Source organism: Triturus cristatus, chromosome 1_2, assembly GCF_964204655.1.
Source record: "Triturus cristatus chromosome 1_2, aTriCri1.1, whole genome shotgun sequence".
In the NCBI taxonomy this organism is placed as follows: domain Eukaryota; kingdom Metazoa; phylum Chordata; class Amphibia; order Caudata; family Salamandridae; genus Triturus; species Triturus cristatus.
Genome location: NC_140580.1, coordinates 890,430,328 through 890,446,813, shown reverse-complemented (window position 1 = coordinate 890,446,813; position 16,486 = coordinate 890,430,328). Strand labels below are relative to the sequence as shown.

The window sequence follows — 16,486 nt, the reverse complement described above, 5'->3', positions numbered from 1 at the left end:
TCTGGCCCACCTCTTGTATACACCATGGCCGAAGGGGGCGATGCCAAGAGGGAATGACAATAGTAAGGGACACCGCTAAATGGTCCGAGAAGGATTGGAGCTCTATCTCTTGTGTTCATGTGAGTAGTATGTATAGTCTTGGGTTTGAGGGTGTTGTGCCCTGCATATGTCCCTCAGTGCCATCTCCTGCAGCCACTGAGTCCCTTCTCTGGACAGGGCCCCTGTTTGACTAAATCTGTTCGCAGAATGGTCTTGGTACTTATCAAACACCAGGTTCAGGTCAAACACCAAAAGCACCATTCTATCCTGTGTAGACATCACTTCGACCAAGGCTTGTTTCAGGAGGTGCTCTTAACCTTCGTTGGGGGGACGTATAACGAAAGCATGATCTCCTACAATGATAGAATAGGCCAATAGACGTCCCTTGATCTCCAAAGATTTAGGGCCTATCTTACAATGGAACGAACAGTAAACCAGTATGGTCACACTCATTTTAGAATTGACAGAGGAGACGAATTGGTGGGGAAAGGCATGGGATTTCATCCTGTGACAGTCGCCTCAGACTAAGGGGGTCTCCTGTTGAAGACATAGATCTTCCCCCATTCCTTCCAAATATGACAGGACAGCCCACCTCTCAGTCGGGTTATTAGGCCCTTACACATTGAGGGTGACATTCTTTAACATATCATGTGGGAATATAGGAGAGAGAAGTTCTGCATGCCAATCCTGAAGAGACTGTACCCCTTCCTATCTGACCCCACCATCTCTCCTGCGAGGCTCTATGAGCACTGAAGGCTAGAGCATGGGGTGTGCCTTCGTGATGCGGGTGCCCCCCCCAGAGAAACAAGCCAAGCCCCTTGTGCGCTGGAACTTTGAGCGTGTTTTGTGCCTTCTTAATGTGCGTACCCTAATGCTTGCACTTGTGGTTCAGGTTGGAGTATAAGTGACATTGTGTTTTGGTAACAAAGATTGGTCCTGGATTCCTCTTTCAGCTATCGTTGATCTGAGGTTGGTGAAAGCCTTTCACAGGTATTTTCTTGGCAAATATCCTCCGAGGAGTGCTTCCGGTAATCCTTCTCTTATTCTCATACCCATCGCACAGCATTCCACTTTTCCTTACTACAGGCTTGATTTAGAGCAGGTGTCTCCAACCAGTAGAAGAGTTTATTGACACCTCCAGAGTAGTGCATAGGGGCACATTTTTCTTTTAAAGTTAAGGGAAGGCTTTGTTTATTTTACATTATTATCTTCTGGCTGCAGATAACAGGGCCTACTAATGAGCAGTGTTGTAGTAAGATTTATGACCCAGGGTAGAGAGGTGAATAACTGAAGCACTGAGGTATTTAACTCTTAAGTAAGTTATTGTCAACTCAATGTGATGTTTCTGAATGCTTTTAAATTGTAGAAAATTGAAATGAAAAGTTACCTTAATGATTAAGTTAACTCTTCATTTTAATTTTCTTCAATTTCAAAGTGTTGTATTTACAAACAGTAGGCCTCTTGCTAGTAGTAGCTAGTAGAAACTTTGCCATATTTATAACTGAAAAATACAGTCCTCTTTTTTATATGGGAGAAATGTAAAGTGAAGAAAAATATTTCTATGAACCATTAAGTCTTAATGTTTTTCCCCACTTTCAATTAACCCTTTCAGTGCTCATGACTGAATGGTTCCGTCATGAGCACAAGTGCTGCTGTGCTCATGACGGAACCATTCCGTCATGAGCACATGCTCAGAGAATCCCTCTGCTGCAGGCAGCAGAGGGATTGCCCATTTTTTTTTTGCCTGGGGAGGTGGGGAAGAGCTCCCCCATCCTCCCCAGGACTATTTTTAGTTTTCGTTGCAATGGCGATCGCGTATTTGGCGCGCAATCGTCATTGAAACAAAAACGAAACTGAAACCTAGTTTCAGTGTCAGTGTTTCAGTGCTTGTGGGGCTATCTCAGCCCCCTGAGCACCAAAACACTTGGGAGAGGTATCGTTGGAAAAGGGAGAATCTCCCCTTTCCAATGGTACCCTTCCCTAGTGGATCCTTGCTTGGGGATCACCCCAGGAGGGTGCTCCTCAAGCAGGGATCCACCCACTAGCACCAGGGAGGGGGGAGTGGCCCCTTGGGCAAGGACCATTGCTACCCCAATGTTTTTTGGGCCAAATTCAGTCTTTCTGCCCCCCCTGGGGGGCAGATGGGGCAGAAGCCCCCAATCTGCCCCCGGGGGGCAGGAAGCCCACTTGAAGCCAGGGATTTTGTTTTACTGCAAAATAGGGGTGGGGGCTGCCCAATATGGGCATGCCATAGCCCCCATCCCATGCACAATTAGAGTTGTTCTGCCCCCCTGGGGGGCAGATGGGGCAGTAGCCCTCAATCTGCCCCCCCGGGGGGCAGAAAGCCCACTAGAAACCAGGGATTTTTTTATTGACGTTGGGGTGGGGACTGCCCAAAAAAGGGAATGGCAATGCCCCCACCCCCCAGAGAAATGTCAGTCTTTCTGCCCCCCCCCCCTCCGGATGTATATTGCTTTCAAACAGCTCTCATAATTTGAAGAAGTTACAGGTGAAATCGTGTCAGCTAATTTTAAATTTTAAATTTAAAATGTTTCCTTTATTCAACTGTTAGTTTCTATAAAGAAACCTTGAAGGATCTACACAAATGACCCCTTGCTGAATAAAGAATTTGGTCTACTTTTTAAAAATGTATAGCTGTCCAGGATCCATTATTGCTTTCATTCCCATTTCTACCATTAACTGGAAGAAAGTTGAAAGCACAAAAAATAGCAAAAATAGGCTATGTCCCAGAAAAATGTCAAAACTGTGTATACATTTTGGGTTTTCTGACAAACGTCTGCTTGTCCCTGAAAGCTGGGAAGATGGTGATTTCAGCACCACAACCCCTTTTTTGATACCATTTGCAGGAAGAAAACCAGACGCTTTCATCTGTAGCCCTTTTTTCCCCCCCCAAAAAAAACTTTGCTGTATTTTGGCTATTTTCTGAGTCCCCTCCAGGGGAATCCGCAAACCCTGTGTACCTTTAGAATCCTCATGATGTTGAAAGAAAAGGACGCAAATTTGGCATGGATACCTTATGTGGTCAAAAAGTTACAGGGGCCTAAGCGCGAACTGCCCCAAATAGCCAAAAAGGGGCTTAGCACGGGGAGGGGGGGAGGGGGGGGGGGGGAAGACCTAGCAGCGAAGGGGTTAAGACAATTATGTCTTAATGTTTATGAGGTAGCAAGGGGAGTTAGGCCGAACGGGCAAGGTTCTGGTTGGGCCGTATATATATCTGTAACAGGAAAAAAGTTGGCCAGGACCTGTATAATTCTCAGCGTTTTTAAATTACCGCTAAACCAAACTATATTATTTTCATTTGATCTGGTACTTTATTAGTACATATTCTTCAACTTTTTTTCAAGTAAAAAAGTTGAACAGTGGAGCTTAGTCAGACACAAATTGTGTTACTGTTACAACCAGCAACCTCAAATAAAGTAAAATTAACTGCACAGTTGCTCTTTCTGCTCACCTACTCACCTATAAACACAACAAAATGATACATAAAAAAGGTAGCCTGCCTAATTTGCCTACCCGATAATACTAAGAAAATAACAAAATCACATCACAAAAAACTGCACTAAAATACTAAAAATAACCCTTGCCTAAATTTCTCATAAACTCAGTTTTGTTTTGTTCTACCCAAGAAGATAACTTTAATGTAGTTCTTGTATTTTTCATACCATCAATGCGATTTCCTTTTATCTAAAAAAATCTTTGCTTCTGAAAACTAAACTGTCACACATTTTTTGTATAGTGTTCCACATTTTTGTGACCCAATGCCGCTATTTACAATCTCTGTGTGCAAACTGTTGCTTGATAGTTGTCAGTTCTCCCAACACAAGATGCTCTTGGGACAAAGTATCTAGGGCCTCATTTATGAAAAGTGATGCATCGCTGTGTGAAAACGGAGATGCGTCACTTTTTATTGCGCCCTCCTTGCGACATGCTGGATTCGTCATATTCACAGTATGATGCATCAAGTCGCAAGGAGTTACAGATATGTCAGTATTTCTGACGTATATGTAGGTGCAAAAATGACGCATTGCTGGAGTGTGTCACAAAAGTGAAGCAACTTCAGCAATGGGTCATTTCACATGGGGAAGTCCCATTTCAAATGTGCCTGTGTCAGTCTTACGCCTGCTGTGAGGCAGGCGTAAGATATTGACACATTTACGTCCTAGAGGTGGCGCAGTGAAATCTCATAGATTTCACTGCATCACTTCTACGAGGCTTACTTGCGCCGGAACGCCCACCCTGCATACATTATACCTGGCGCAGGTATAATGTGGCGCAGGGGTTTACAAAGTGACACATATACCTAGATGCGTCACTTTGTAAATATTGACGCAACATGGTGCATTTTTTACGTCGCTGGTGCGTCACAAAAAGGGACGCACTGGCGTCGCAAAAGTGACGCAAGGGCTCAAAAATAAGCCCCCTAGTTTTCTGACTTTACAAAGACCCATGGGAGTGTGATCTGTGCATGAGAGAGAGGGTTTGTGGGTATGTGTGTGATTTCTACATCTCTATTGCACAACTATTAACCAAATATATGTGTGTGTGTGTGTGATTAAAATGAAGTGATGAATGAGTCTGAGCATTGACTAACCAGAATCACGTGAAGAATGGCTGGGCATTTGATACAGAGCACCAGAAACACGTAACAGGCAACATCATTTAATCCCTATGCATGGTTTGTTGGCTGGCATCTTTTAAAAGGGCAGGGCACACCAGAGCTTCTCAGACAGGGAGGGCACTTGGCAAAAATGACTTCCTAAATTTCTGTTTTACTTTATCTTCCAGAGGTGATTTGGACAGACAGACTGAAAGTATTCGACGTCACTACAAGCAGTTTCCGGGTGACCTGGCCAAGGCTCCTCTCCCAAAACACCGGGTATTATGTGGTGGAATACACTCCAGTGGCAGAGCCCGAGCAAAAGCGGACAACGCTGGTGGCAGGGGACCAGACCGGTGTGGTGGTGCGGAACCTGGCACCAGGCACTAGATACAACGTCACAGTCATCCCAGACTCCAACGAGCAGTACATCGCTCCTCAGGCTGTGCAGGTCACCACTTTGGAAGGTAATCCTCCAGATTACATTGTCCAATATGATCAAATTTAGATCCCCAAACACCTGAATCTTCAATATGCAGAAATGAAAAGCCCTATAAAGTGATCTTTGTCAGATTTGTTTCAGTTGTTGTTGTCCTAGGTGACATGTAAAACTTCATAATGCGATGGACTACTGTTCTGCAAGTTTGATTGAAAAACTGCTCATTTTACTAATATAATAATAATTCCTATTTGTAAAGCGCAAACATCAGGGTTTCAAGGCACTGGGGGCCGTCCAGGATATTAAGTGAGCTATTGCCCTAAGTCACACGATGCTGAATTGAGCTGCCGCCGGCGATCGAACCGTCAGCCCCGCGCCACGGAGTCAGCCGCTCTGGTCACTGCTCCACACCTCTCCACTCTCAACTAATGAGGAAGAGGCACTAGAGAGTGGCTGTGCAAGAACTGCCACGGAGAACATCAGTGTACCAACCAAAAGAGCAATAGGAAACATACAATGACATGACTAGGAGGAAAAGCAAAACCACTTTACCAATGAGTAAGGCATAAAGCACGTCTTTTAATAAACAGAGCAATAAACGAAGAGAAAAAAGAATCTGGGAAAGCAATAAAGAGCCCCTATTTTCCTCCCAAGAATGCAATGGAAATCATTAGCTCAAGAAGCAATGGTGAATGTGTGTTGCCTAGCACAAGACAAAAGCACACACATTCCTCCACTACCCAGAAAGGGCCCAGGGAACAAAGAAGTGGCCATGGAGAAAAGTAGTTGAAAAGCCGATAAGACGATGGGAAAGGTCTGTTCATGAATTGGAGGAAGAAAGGAAAGCACAGACAACGACAAGGGGAAATTATTTATTTATTCAATATTTCCCTTGTGGTCGTCTGTCGAAACAAACCCCCCCCCCCCCCTTCCCCCAACTCTTACCTGCACGGGCTGCTGCTGTCTAGCAAAGAATGACGAAGTCAGTCTACTTACTAAAGGGGTAATTAAGAAATATCTGTCCAACTTTGTGAACATGAATGTGAGAGGTAGGGCATGTCATTAACATGAACATTCTAAAAGACAACCAACTCAAAATACCACTTGCATTATTAAACAATGATTGGAGAACAGAATAAGGGGATCCGCCTTGTTGTTCTTATGCTCGATGAAGAGCTCAGGGTCTGTAACATTTACTTTCACAGGTGTAAAAAGTACATGTAACAATTGAAAGAAAAAAACTAATATAAGGACCAATAAGTGAGTCAAAACAGATACACAAGGATAGCCAAAAGCCAGTGAGATCTCCTCCTCACTTAGTGAAGTGTGACCTTGTGTTCCAATGGCATGGTAGGAATTAAATGAAAACATGCCAAGCGTTCAATGATTAACTTACGTTCGCCTGTCCACAACCTACAATGATATAGTCTTGGTTGAGCCTTCACGAATAGTCAACCTCTTCATCATTTTCAGGTCAGACACAACCATAATCAGATCAAGCTTGGGTCTCAATCATCCTTCTTTAGGGCCTCTCTAAATTCTGGTTTGTGAACATCACAAAGTTCCCTTTATCCATGACACATTCCGAGATGTTTTTGTTTGGAAAATATGAGCTAAAGAAACCCCTTCTCCTGCAAACAATGCACAACTTGAAACCTGAGATTTAGTACTCTTTCCTCATGCCCTTAACCTTCTTTCTTGCCCCTTCACGAGGTCATGAGCTTTTGCTTGGTACTTCAGGCTGACTTGAGAAACCAGTCCTTATTGGTGTCTTCCTTTGGAGACATTCGGTAGACCATGTGAAAGTAGGTCTAGGTCCACTGTGATTGTTGGTCTTTTTCCTGGTTCCCTATCAGTAGGTTTCTTCAGTCTTCCCAACTCATCCTTGAGACTCAAAGTCGTGATTCTCTATTCATGGATAGGGGTCAACATCAGGAAACGCAAGAATTTGTGGGGAGGGCCATTTCTTCTCTCTCCCTTCGAGGGGCTCTAGACTCTTCAAACAGCATCTACATTGTTTTAGGACTCTTTTTTAAAATAGACAACATATGAAACATTGGTACAGGCATATTTGCAGACAGAGGCACTACCAGCCTGTTAGGGATAGCTCAGCCCATTCTTGCTCTGCTGGTACTTTCATCAGACCATCCTCTTTGCTTACAGTACTTGTGGTTACGACCTCAACAGGCTATGCATCTACAAGGTGCTCCTTATTTTGGGTGGGGGCTGGCATGAAATAGGCTACCTTTTATTCTGTCAAGGGAGGAGTCTTGGTGTTGGCTGGACTGTGGAAGGCAGACAGAGTGACATGGGGTAGTTTGTGATACTAGGCTAAGTCTGAAGGTTTGGCGTTGATTTGGTGGAAGGATCCTAAAGGGAAGACGCAACCTCTTTGATGGAGGAGGGATCACCCCCTTGTCTATTGATTCAAGTCATTCCTTTCCTTGACTCTTTTTGGGGGGTATTTGAGGACCACAACACATTTTAGTGTTTGTTGTGCTTTGAAGCTCTGTTCTCTGGCCGCCACTGGTGTGGGGGCATAGAGCACAAGACATTCCTCAAGGCTGCAGCAAACATACTTAAGGAAGTAACATGAAGGTTAGGGATCTAATCATTTTGTGTATATTTGTGTGCTTCTGTGTTCACCTCTGTGTTTCTAGGAGGCCTTTTTCTGATCCCTTTTGTGATCACTCTCATACAAAGTGCTAGTTGGGTTTCAATTATGTTTTTGGTAACGAGGAGCAGGTGAAGTGGTAATAAGGGGATTGAAGGAGATTATTATTCATCCCTTTCTTGTTTTTCTGGCTCTCCTTATTCAGCTTATCAAAATTTTCATAAACATCTGCCCATTCCTCAATTACTCCTCGCTCCTCTCATTTCTCGCTGCTTAGGGTGAGGTCAGATTGTAATTGACCCTGGCTTACACCTACTGCTCACTAAGCACCTGGCTCCTTGTACCCAAACCATATCACAACCTTTCACAAAGCCTTGTGTAATAATGAAAGATGTCTCGTAGACAGGTCACTCAGAAACAGGTTGTAGATTTAATGGTTAAGTTACAAAGTCCATGTAAAGGGACAGAATATTAATAAGGAAGATGCACCACAACAACAATAGGTTATAACACCTTGTTTAGCTTAGGTCGAGGCAAGAAACAGAGCACCCGGCAGGCGAACGCTGGGAGACAATGGTAGCAATAGTTGGGGCAACAGACTCTCCTGGCACCTTGTTACCCCCTGTCCCATCCATGGCAACTTCAGGACATGGAGAAAGCTAGCATTTTCAAATGCAACAGAACCACAGTGAGCGTGGGGAACACAAACAGCATGGCTGATACAGCTGCTGTCTCCTCTTGACTCCTTAACCACCCACTTAGAAGTTACTAGCAGCATGCATGCTACCACTCCTGATGCCGTGAGCAGATACATGAAATCTGCTGGTGCATTGGAAAATGCCTCTCCAACATCAGAGAAAGCAATGAATGAAAACAGGCAACTAGCCCACAAAACAATGGAGAACAACTAGCTACTAACCAGCAAGACATTGGAGAACATCTCTCTAAGACTAAAGAGAGCAAGGTAGATACCATTTGTCTATTGAAAATCACACAGTGGAGACTGTCTGAAAAATATTAGGTGAAGCAGCTGAGAATACCTAAATCCTAACCAATAAAATGGCAACAAACATTTGTCTGCCAACCAATAAGTCAGTGTAGACCACTGTCGACCTCACCAACAATGAGGCAATTGAGAATGTCTGCCCAACAACTAAATATCTGCAAACCAACAACGCAATCAGAAATTGCTGACCAGTACTGAGGAGGTAACAGAGAACACTTGCAATGCAACCAATGTCAAAATGAGAATACTTACCTACAATTGAGGCAGTCTATTTATCCATTGTTCAACCAACAAATAATATCCATGCAACATCCGAGAAAGCAATCTGAATCATGTCTGCCAAAGACAGGTCAGTATGTATGAGAGGAGGTAATCATGAATGTCTACCATTCGTGGGGTCTTTGAAGAACACCAGTATTCAAATAAATAAAATAACAGCGAACATCTGCCCAACAGTGGAGTAGGCAAGAAAGAACGCATTCCTACCAGCCAATGAGTCAATAATGTAGAACCTCAGCCTATAAACTAGTGAGGTGAAGGATTGCTCTAATAACGCATGTGGCAATGCAGAATATATGTCCAATATCAGAGAGAATGTCTAAGAAGGTCTACAAACTAATAAAGCAATACATCATATCAATCCACCACTTCAGAAAGCAACTGAGGAGTTTGTCCTTTCTCATAGTACATTCTTATCTTGCTGGTAGGAGATGAAAACCTCAAAATCATTTGAAAAGTCATTCATGCAACGCCATATTGGCGGCTGATTGTGGACTATACAAATGGCAATAACATAACATCATCTTGTCATGTAATGAAAAATGCCTACCTTCAAATGAAGAAAGCAAGAGAGGTCAACAGATTTTTTAAATAGAGGCTGCAATAAGAGATTTTGTAGTGCCATGTCACATCTTTAGTATTCTATAAGGGTTATGATGGCAAGTTCCAGCAGTGATGAGTCCTTCTAGAATTATCATAAACTATGTCTGTTCATGTGGTTTAACTTTATAACTATAAGTGGAGCAAATTATAGCTGTGAACCCCTCCGAAATATATATGTGAGTCCTTTGCACACTTTCTTGCAGACTCTACGCTGCGATTATCACTTATCTGTTTGTCTTTGCCATCAGCCTATTGTCTTCCATGTGCTTATACCACACTGACAGGCACATTGAACCAGGGATAGCTGAAGGTCGCGGCTACTCCTGACATGCCCTTTGGTGTCCATAGCACTGCCCTTGCTACCCCTGGGATTAGAGGTCATGGAAAGAGCATCAGGAACATACAGTGAACAGTACTCTAGTAGCTCTGTTTACGTTGGGCACTCCTTTTATTCCTTGTCATTCATATAAACACCCAGTAGAAAAATGAAGGTGACGGAATGACTGAGGGCGGGATGTGGCATCAACTCTGTGAGGTCATCAGGAGTCAATACTGTGTGACTTCATTTCTGCTACATCCAGGGGCAGCTCCTCTGCTATGACGGGGGAGCGTCGCCCCACTGCTGAAATGCAGCAGACAGAAGAAAAATACAATTACAATAAAACTATTTTATTGTCATTTTATTTTTCACTTGCAGTCTTGTAGTCTAGGGCGGGGTCATGTGCCAGCGTCAGCAGCAGGGGGAGGAGGAGGGGTAGGCACTAAAAGTGTGTATGTCGGTTTGGCCGTCCTACGACGGCCGGCCAACCGAAATGTGCACTTGGATATCTCCAGACTGTTCCTTGGAGATACACATACACAAAAGAAAGTAAGGTAAGTGTAGGTCGCACTTATTTCACATAAGGTTGAGAAACATGAAACCATGTATCTGGAGCACATCCACGTCGTAAAAACTGCCCTCACCCACAAGTTGTGGCATGCTTCATCACAGGGCTGCTGCAAAGATAGATGACCAATATGCAGAACAGAGGGGTGGAGAGTGCACAATTCACTCACACCACCACCATCCGAGGGTACCTTTTACCCTTTTTTAATCCTGACAAGGGAATCCAGAAATAAAATTGTTATGAGGGTATCCCTTCGTTAGTTGTAACATTTTTTGTCTGCACCTATTTAGGATCCATTTCTTTTCCTTCTTTATCTGTTTGTTTTGTCAACCCCTCCCTATTGCTCCGCCTCTAGCGTTGGTCTGCGCGAGGCGTGTTGCAGCAGCCCTATGATGAAGCATGCCGCAACTTGTTGTGGGTGAGGGCAGTTTTCCCAAAGTGGATGTGCTCCACATACACGGTTTCATGTATCTCAACCTTATATGAACTAACTGCGACCTATACTTACCTTACTTTCTTTTGTGTATGTGTATTGACCTGTAGGAGGGCAAAGCAAGGTGTATTCCTTCTTTTCCTTTACTTGTGTACAGTATGTTCCTTGGAGATATCAGCAGTGCTCAGGGGCACAGGGTCCCAGTTCCTACTGGAGCATGAACCGGACCGCTGCGCCCAATCCCAGTACTTCTATCATGCTGGGAGTAATAGCATGAGAGAAGCGCTGGGATTGCGTGGGGAGTCTGGGAGCCTGTGCTCATGAGGATTGAGTACCGGGATCAGAGGAGCAGTGAGGCACGGTGCGGGAGCAGAAGATCAAGGTGGGCAGCAGTGAAGAGTAAGTCTATATGTTTGTTATTATGATTTCCCCGTGCTGCCCCCCTATGTCAGATTGGCAGCAGCCGCCGCTGGCTACATCTGGTATATGTGTGAATTGACGCCTATACTATTACGTACCAACTATAATTGCTGAACTCAGCCATGCATAGCTTTTTATGTTTCACATGAGATTAAGAAATATTTGAGACCAATGAAAACTGTAAATAATGCTACAACACATATTTGTTCTCTTGCTTCAGATCGAATAAGCCCTGCTCAGATCCTAATATCCAAATCCAGCCCCCGAAGTTTCCAAGTGAGTTGGTCGCCAACGCCGGACAGTGTGGTGGGCTACCAGATACTGTACGGCCCCCTTCCCGGGAATTCGGTCAAACTGTTAGAAGTGGATGGCAGTCGGAACAGCACCATTGTAGACAATCTATCCGCAAATACCACATACTTGGTGACGGTGACAGCCTTGTACAAATCAGGACAAGAGAAAGCCTTGTCAGCCAAAGCTTGCACTGAAGAAGGTAAGATATCATCACACTCAATTTCCAATGCTCGGTTTCTTTTTCTTTTGCCTGCATAACCTACATCACTTGAATTCCCCAATTACTTTTCTGAGTTTCTTTCTAATATGATTTCTGTTCTTAAATATTGGAGATTTTATTCTCCAGATTATTCCTCCGTTCAATCAATGTCCGCTTTCCAACGTTGTATGCCAGAGTAGTCAAACTAAACCTTTCCCCGCTACAGCATAAACATATATGTTTGGCATCGCAAACTGACTGAAGGGCAACCGTGGCCGGCTCCACTGTTGTGATAAGAGGAGCCTACCCCCTCCCAACCCCCCCCCCCTCCCCAGTCACAGTTTTTCTGCCTGCAAGAGCATGTATTGTGCGTGTATTGTGGGTGCCCTGTGTGATCACCAGGGCACCCATATTAGGTTTTGGGGATTGGGTTCCTGGGGACCCTAAAGGCTCAGGGAGGGGGGCCGTACACGTCCCTTCCCTTAAAAAAAGAAAACAGCCCGTAGAGTATGGGGTCCCCGGGGCCCTTAAAGGCTCAGGGAGGGGGGGCTGCATGAAGTTAACTATAACTGGTAAATTTCAGTGGATTTCTTTGTTTGAAACGGTATGTTTTCGTTGACTTTTTCACCTAACTATAATGTCTCTTTAACCTTTGTTTTTTTAGTGAATATAAATATATTTGTAGATAGATTGTGTGTTTGTGTGAAAGAGTGTTTATGTGCAAGAGGGTTTCGATATGTGTGAGCATGTGTATGTGTTTGAGTCAAAGTAAGTGACTGTAAGTGACAGGTGGCGAGTGCAAACGATTGAGATTGAATGTCACCAAGTGAGTATGAGTGAATCAAAGCGAGAGAGAATCTGTGAGTGAGCGAAGGGGTGCCTGCAAGCATGTGACAAAGAATGAGTGAGAATGAGTGGCAGTGAGTGAGTGTAACTGAGAGTTAGAATGAGTGAGAAAGTATGACTGAGTAGGAGTTATTGTGAGTGAGAATGAGGAAGTGAGAGTTAGTGTACAAACCAGTTTGAGTGAAAAAGTATGTGTCAAAGTAAGAATGAGCGAAAATGAAAGTGAATAATTAAGGACAAGTAATTGAGAGTAAGAGTGAGTGGGAATGCATGAGGGAGAAGGAGGGATAATCAGTGTGAGTAAATGAGTGCGAGCTTGAGTCAGACTGTGGTTTTATGCTTGTTAGTCTTCTTTTGACCCTGACATACTGAAGGTAATTCAGCTTGTAGAGACGCCCATGCCAAAATACTGGCGCTGGCATAGTGGAGGCAATTCTTAATTTGACAGGCACATGTGACAAAATACTGGACGGGCTTACCATAAGTAATACTTGACACTTGGAACATCTATGGTAAAAATGCTAGAACCAGCATGCTGGAGGTAATTCTTGACATAGTGGTACCCATGGTATAATACTGGTACTGGCATTCTGGAGGTGATTTGTGACACATGGGGCAGTGTGGAAAATGCTGGTGCTGGCATACTTGAGGAAATCCTTGGCATAAGTAGGTCCTGTGGCAAAATACTGTAGCCGGCACATTGGTAATCACTCTTGGCATAAGGCACAACAACCATAGCTTATAGAAGAGGTGCTGTCTCTAACATTCTCAGGGTCTATTTTGACAAAGGTGTCACACATGATAATTGGGTGACATTAATGACAGAATTCTGGGTGTGGTATATCATGTAATTTTTGCCGTGGCGGGGCACCCAAGACAAAATACTGTTTCTGGCACAATAAAGGTAATCTTTGGCATATAGGAGCACATATGGCACATTTTGAAAAGAAAAGTGGGTCGGTGTCTATGGAGAATATGTTTCCGTGGCTTGGCACTCCATGGAAGGAACTGTATAATCACTGAGTGACCTTTCAGAGACTATGGCTTTTTAGCAAATTTATGTGCCAATCTTGCTTTAAAATGAACTATCCGATCCAATTATTTTCAAAGTTGTGTTGAGAGGAGAAGACCACCCACTGATTCCCTCTAGAAGAAGTGTGGCTCACTGGCTTTGCTCACTCACTCACTACAATGTATGGCAAGTATTGCATTACACTCCACCACTTTCAAAGATGAACTCAGCACCCTAATATAAGTGTCTCTGAATTAGATATTTGTGTTGTGTTGTTATATTAATCTCATCTTATTATGAAATTTCAGCAAATGCAATTATTGTGATGTAATTTGATTTACATTCAACTGACATCCCTTCCTGGGAAGATTCAGGGTCAAAGGCCATATGATGTCACTTCCTTTAATGTCTGTAAGGCCAAAGGGTGTTTGATATCACTTACACTACCCCTGGAATTTTAGTGGTTTGATGTCCATGATTATTTTAGAGATTGTGGTATTGTCTGTTGCTTCAGTCAATTGTGTTCCAACAAATGAATCTTGTAAATGTAGCGAAGTCAAGTAGAGGGCAGTGGATTGTAGATACTGGGGCTGGGAAGGTATTTATCAATGCTTGATGAGATGCGCTTTGAACAAAGGAATATTTAACTCCTTTCTGGATCAAAGTAGACAATGGTTGAACTGTATCTATGGGTCATTTTTTTCCAGAATCTTGGGGCATAGGTTGAGAATGTTTGCCTCTTTGTCTTTCTGTGCTACCAACCCTTGGTTTCGAGTCTGCCAATTTCATGGCTCTCTTGTAATGTGGTGGCTCCCTGAGGTTTTTTTTACCCTGATAGTCGGGTTCATTCAGGGGTCAATACTGCTGGAAGAGGGTGCATGACAAGATGGTTGCCTCTGCAGGTCGGTCGGTGTTAGGGTGGTGTTGATCACGTGATGTAATTAGAGACCCTGTGTGTTGAACAGTTATTTTGTCACATGTAATATTTTCTACATGTATTTGTATTGTCACAGTCTGCATCTCGCTCCTTATCTTCTATGCTTTCACTACAGTTCTCTTTGCGACCACTCACTGCTCATTGCTACTATGGTCAGAGACATAGCTATGCACATCAGCTCTCTTTGAAAATCGTCATTCTCAGTCAACACATCAGGGCCTGATTTAGATGTCGGTGGTAATGGACAAGCATTGAATCGTTGGAGGCTCTTTGCCGTCTCCTGAGTGTGTAGTTGCACAGGGGGAGGTTCCATTACTCTCTGTTTCTGTATTCACCCAGATAAAAATGTGCTACTCCTGGGTGAAGTCTTAGGGCCATACTGATGACCTGGTTTACTTTGCTCTTGCACCACGCAACTATGTGCAAGAGTGATGCAAACCATAAGTCAGATTTTTGAAGCCACTCGAATCACTGTGTTGCGTTACTCTGCCTTCCGAAGGCATTCCATGGGCGTTGCACGAGTCTTCCCACAAAACTCCCATTGTTTTTGAGGCATTCCCAGATTTTCAAAACCATGTAAACCTGGAAATGTGCCAAAAAGATACACCTCCCCAGAAGAAGCGAGGTCTCCTCATTACGTCCTACTTCCATGATAGAGGAATATGCCTCTCAGGACTGTTTTTGTGCAGTAAGGTGTCCCTTCCTGCACAAAAACATTCCTGCATGCAACGCAGGCATCTTGCACCATCGTGCAAGGGGGCCTGCGTTGGCGCTAGGCAGACCATTGCGCCAGCGCAGGGGGAAAAGTCAGGAATGCGCTGTATGCCTTAAATGCGGTGCATTTCTTCCTTTTCCAAGTGACACAGTTTAGCGCAGCAAAGTGACTTGTTGCCCTGCACTGTGCCACTATTTCTAAAATATTTCCCTTAGTGTAAAGGATTCTGGGCTGCTATATAAACATGTCCAAAATAACAATCCCGCAGCAGAGTTCTCTGAATTCTTACTGTCCTGCAGTGGCAAGCACGTGACCTTAACACACATACTTTTTTGCAACGAAGGACGCAACACAAGTGCCATATTCTTTCTAATCGAAATGCAGTGGCATCAAGAAGCAAGCAAAAAGCAGCCTCACTAGGAGACCGCCTTACGGCTAGAGCAAGGGGTGTTTCTTTTCTCCCATGCGAATGTGCATATCAGATTACAGGGTAAATTACTGCACATGGTTTGGACTACATTTCAGTCTAAGTACTGCGTTACTCTTCCATTTTATATAAAATGGAGAATGCATTGAGCCAGATGATAGATAAGTATATGTATTGAGGGAACCCATTGTTGGCCTTTGGTGTCATCACTGCTTACAACTGGTATATTTCTTAGACAAGTTAAGATGTGGCCATTAGAAAAGTGGCTAGCTATCAATTCAGAATGCCAAAGGGGCATATCATCAAGCCGGCACAATAAAATTATCGCCGCTTTAGCGTCTGTTTTCGGGCGAAAAGAGACGATAATTTTATCGCAGTATCAGCAAGGTCACGCTATCGCGTGAATCCTTGCCTTAGCGCCCTTTTTCCCAACGCCCAGCTATGCATCTCTAATGAGATGCATAGTGGGCGTTCCTTCCCAAAATAACTGGAGAAATGTCGCTAACCGATATTTCTCCAATTAACAAGGGAATCGCTAACCTGCTTAGCGATTGAAAAATAAGCACTAACCACGCTTAACGCAGGTTCCTGTACGCCTGCTTTCAAGCTGACTTAGCCATGTAATCCAATGGAAGGTGGATTACATGGCTAATTCCACCCTGCCCTATCAGCAAGGTATCGCCTGTCACAGTGCGATTATCGCTGGATTTCCAGCGAT

At 43.8% G+C, this 16,486-nt stretch overlaps 1 protein-coding gene across 2 annotated transcripts in view; it reads left to right on the top strand.

The window, feature by feature from the left end:
• Positions 1–16,486, top strand: part of LOC146868234 (collagen alpha-1(XII) chain-like) — a 324,949-nt gene that overhangs the window by 280,081 nt on the left and 28,382 nt on the right. For both annotated transcript variants that reach the window (XM_085609539.1, XM_085609543.1), the window contains 2 exons: positions 4,846–5,124; positions 11,559–11,831. In XM_085609539.1, the coding sequence (XP_085465665.1) occupies positions 4,846–5,124; positions 11,559–11,831 (552 nt within the window). The remainder of the gene's footprint in view (positions 1–4,845; positions 5,125–11,558; positions 11,832–16,486) is intronic.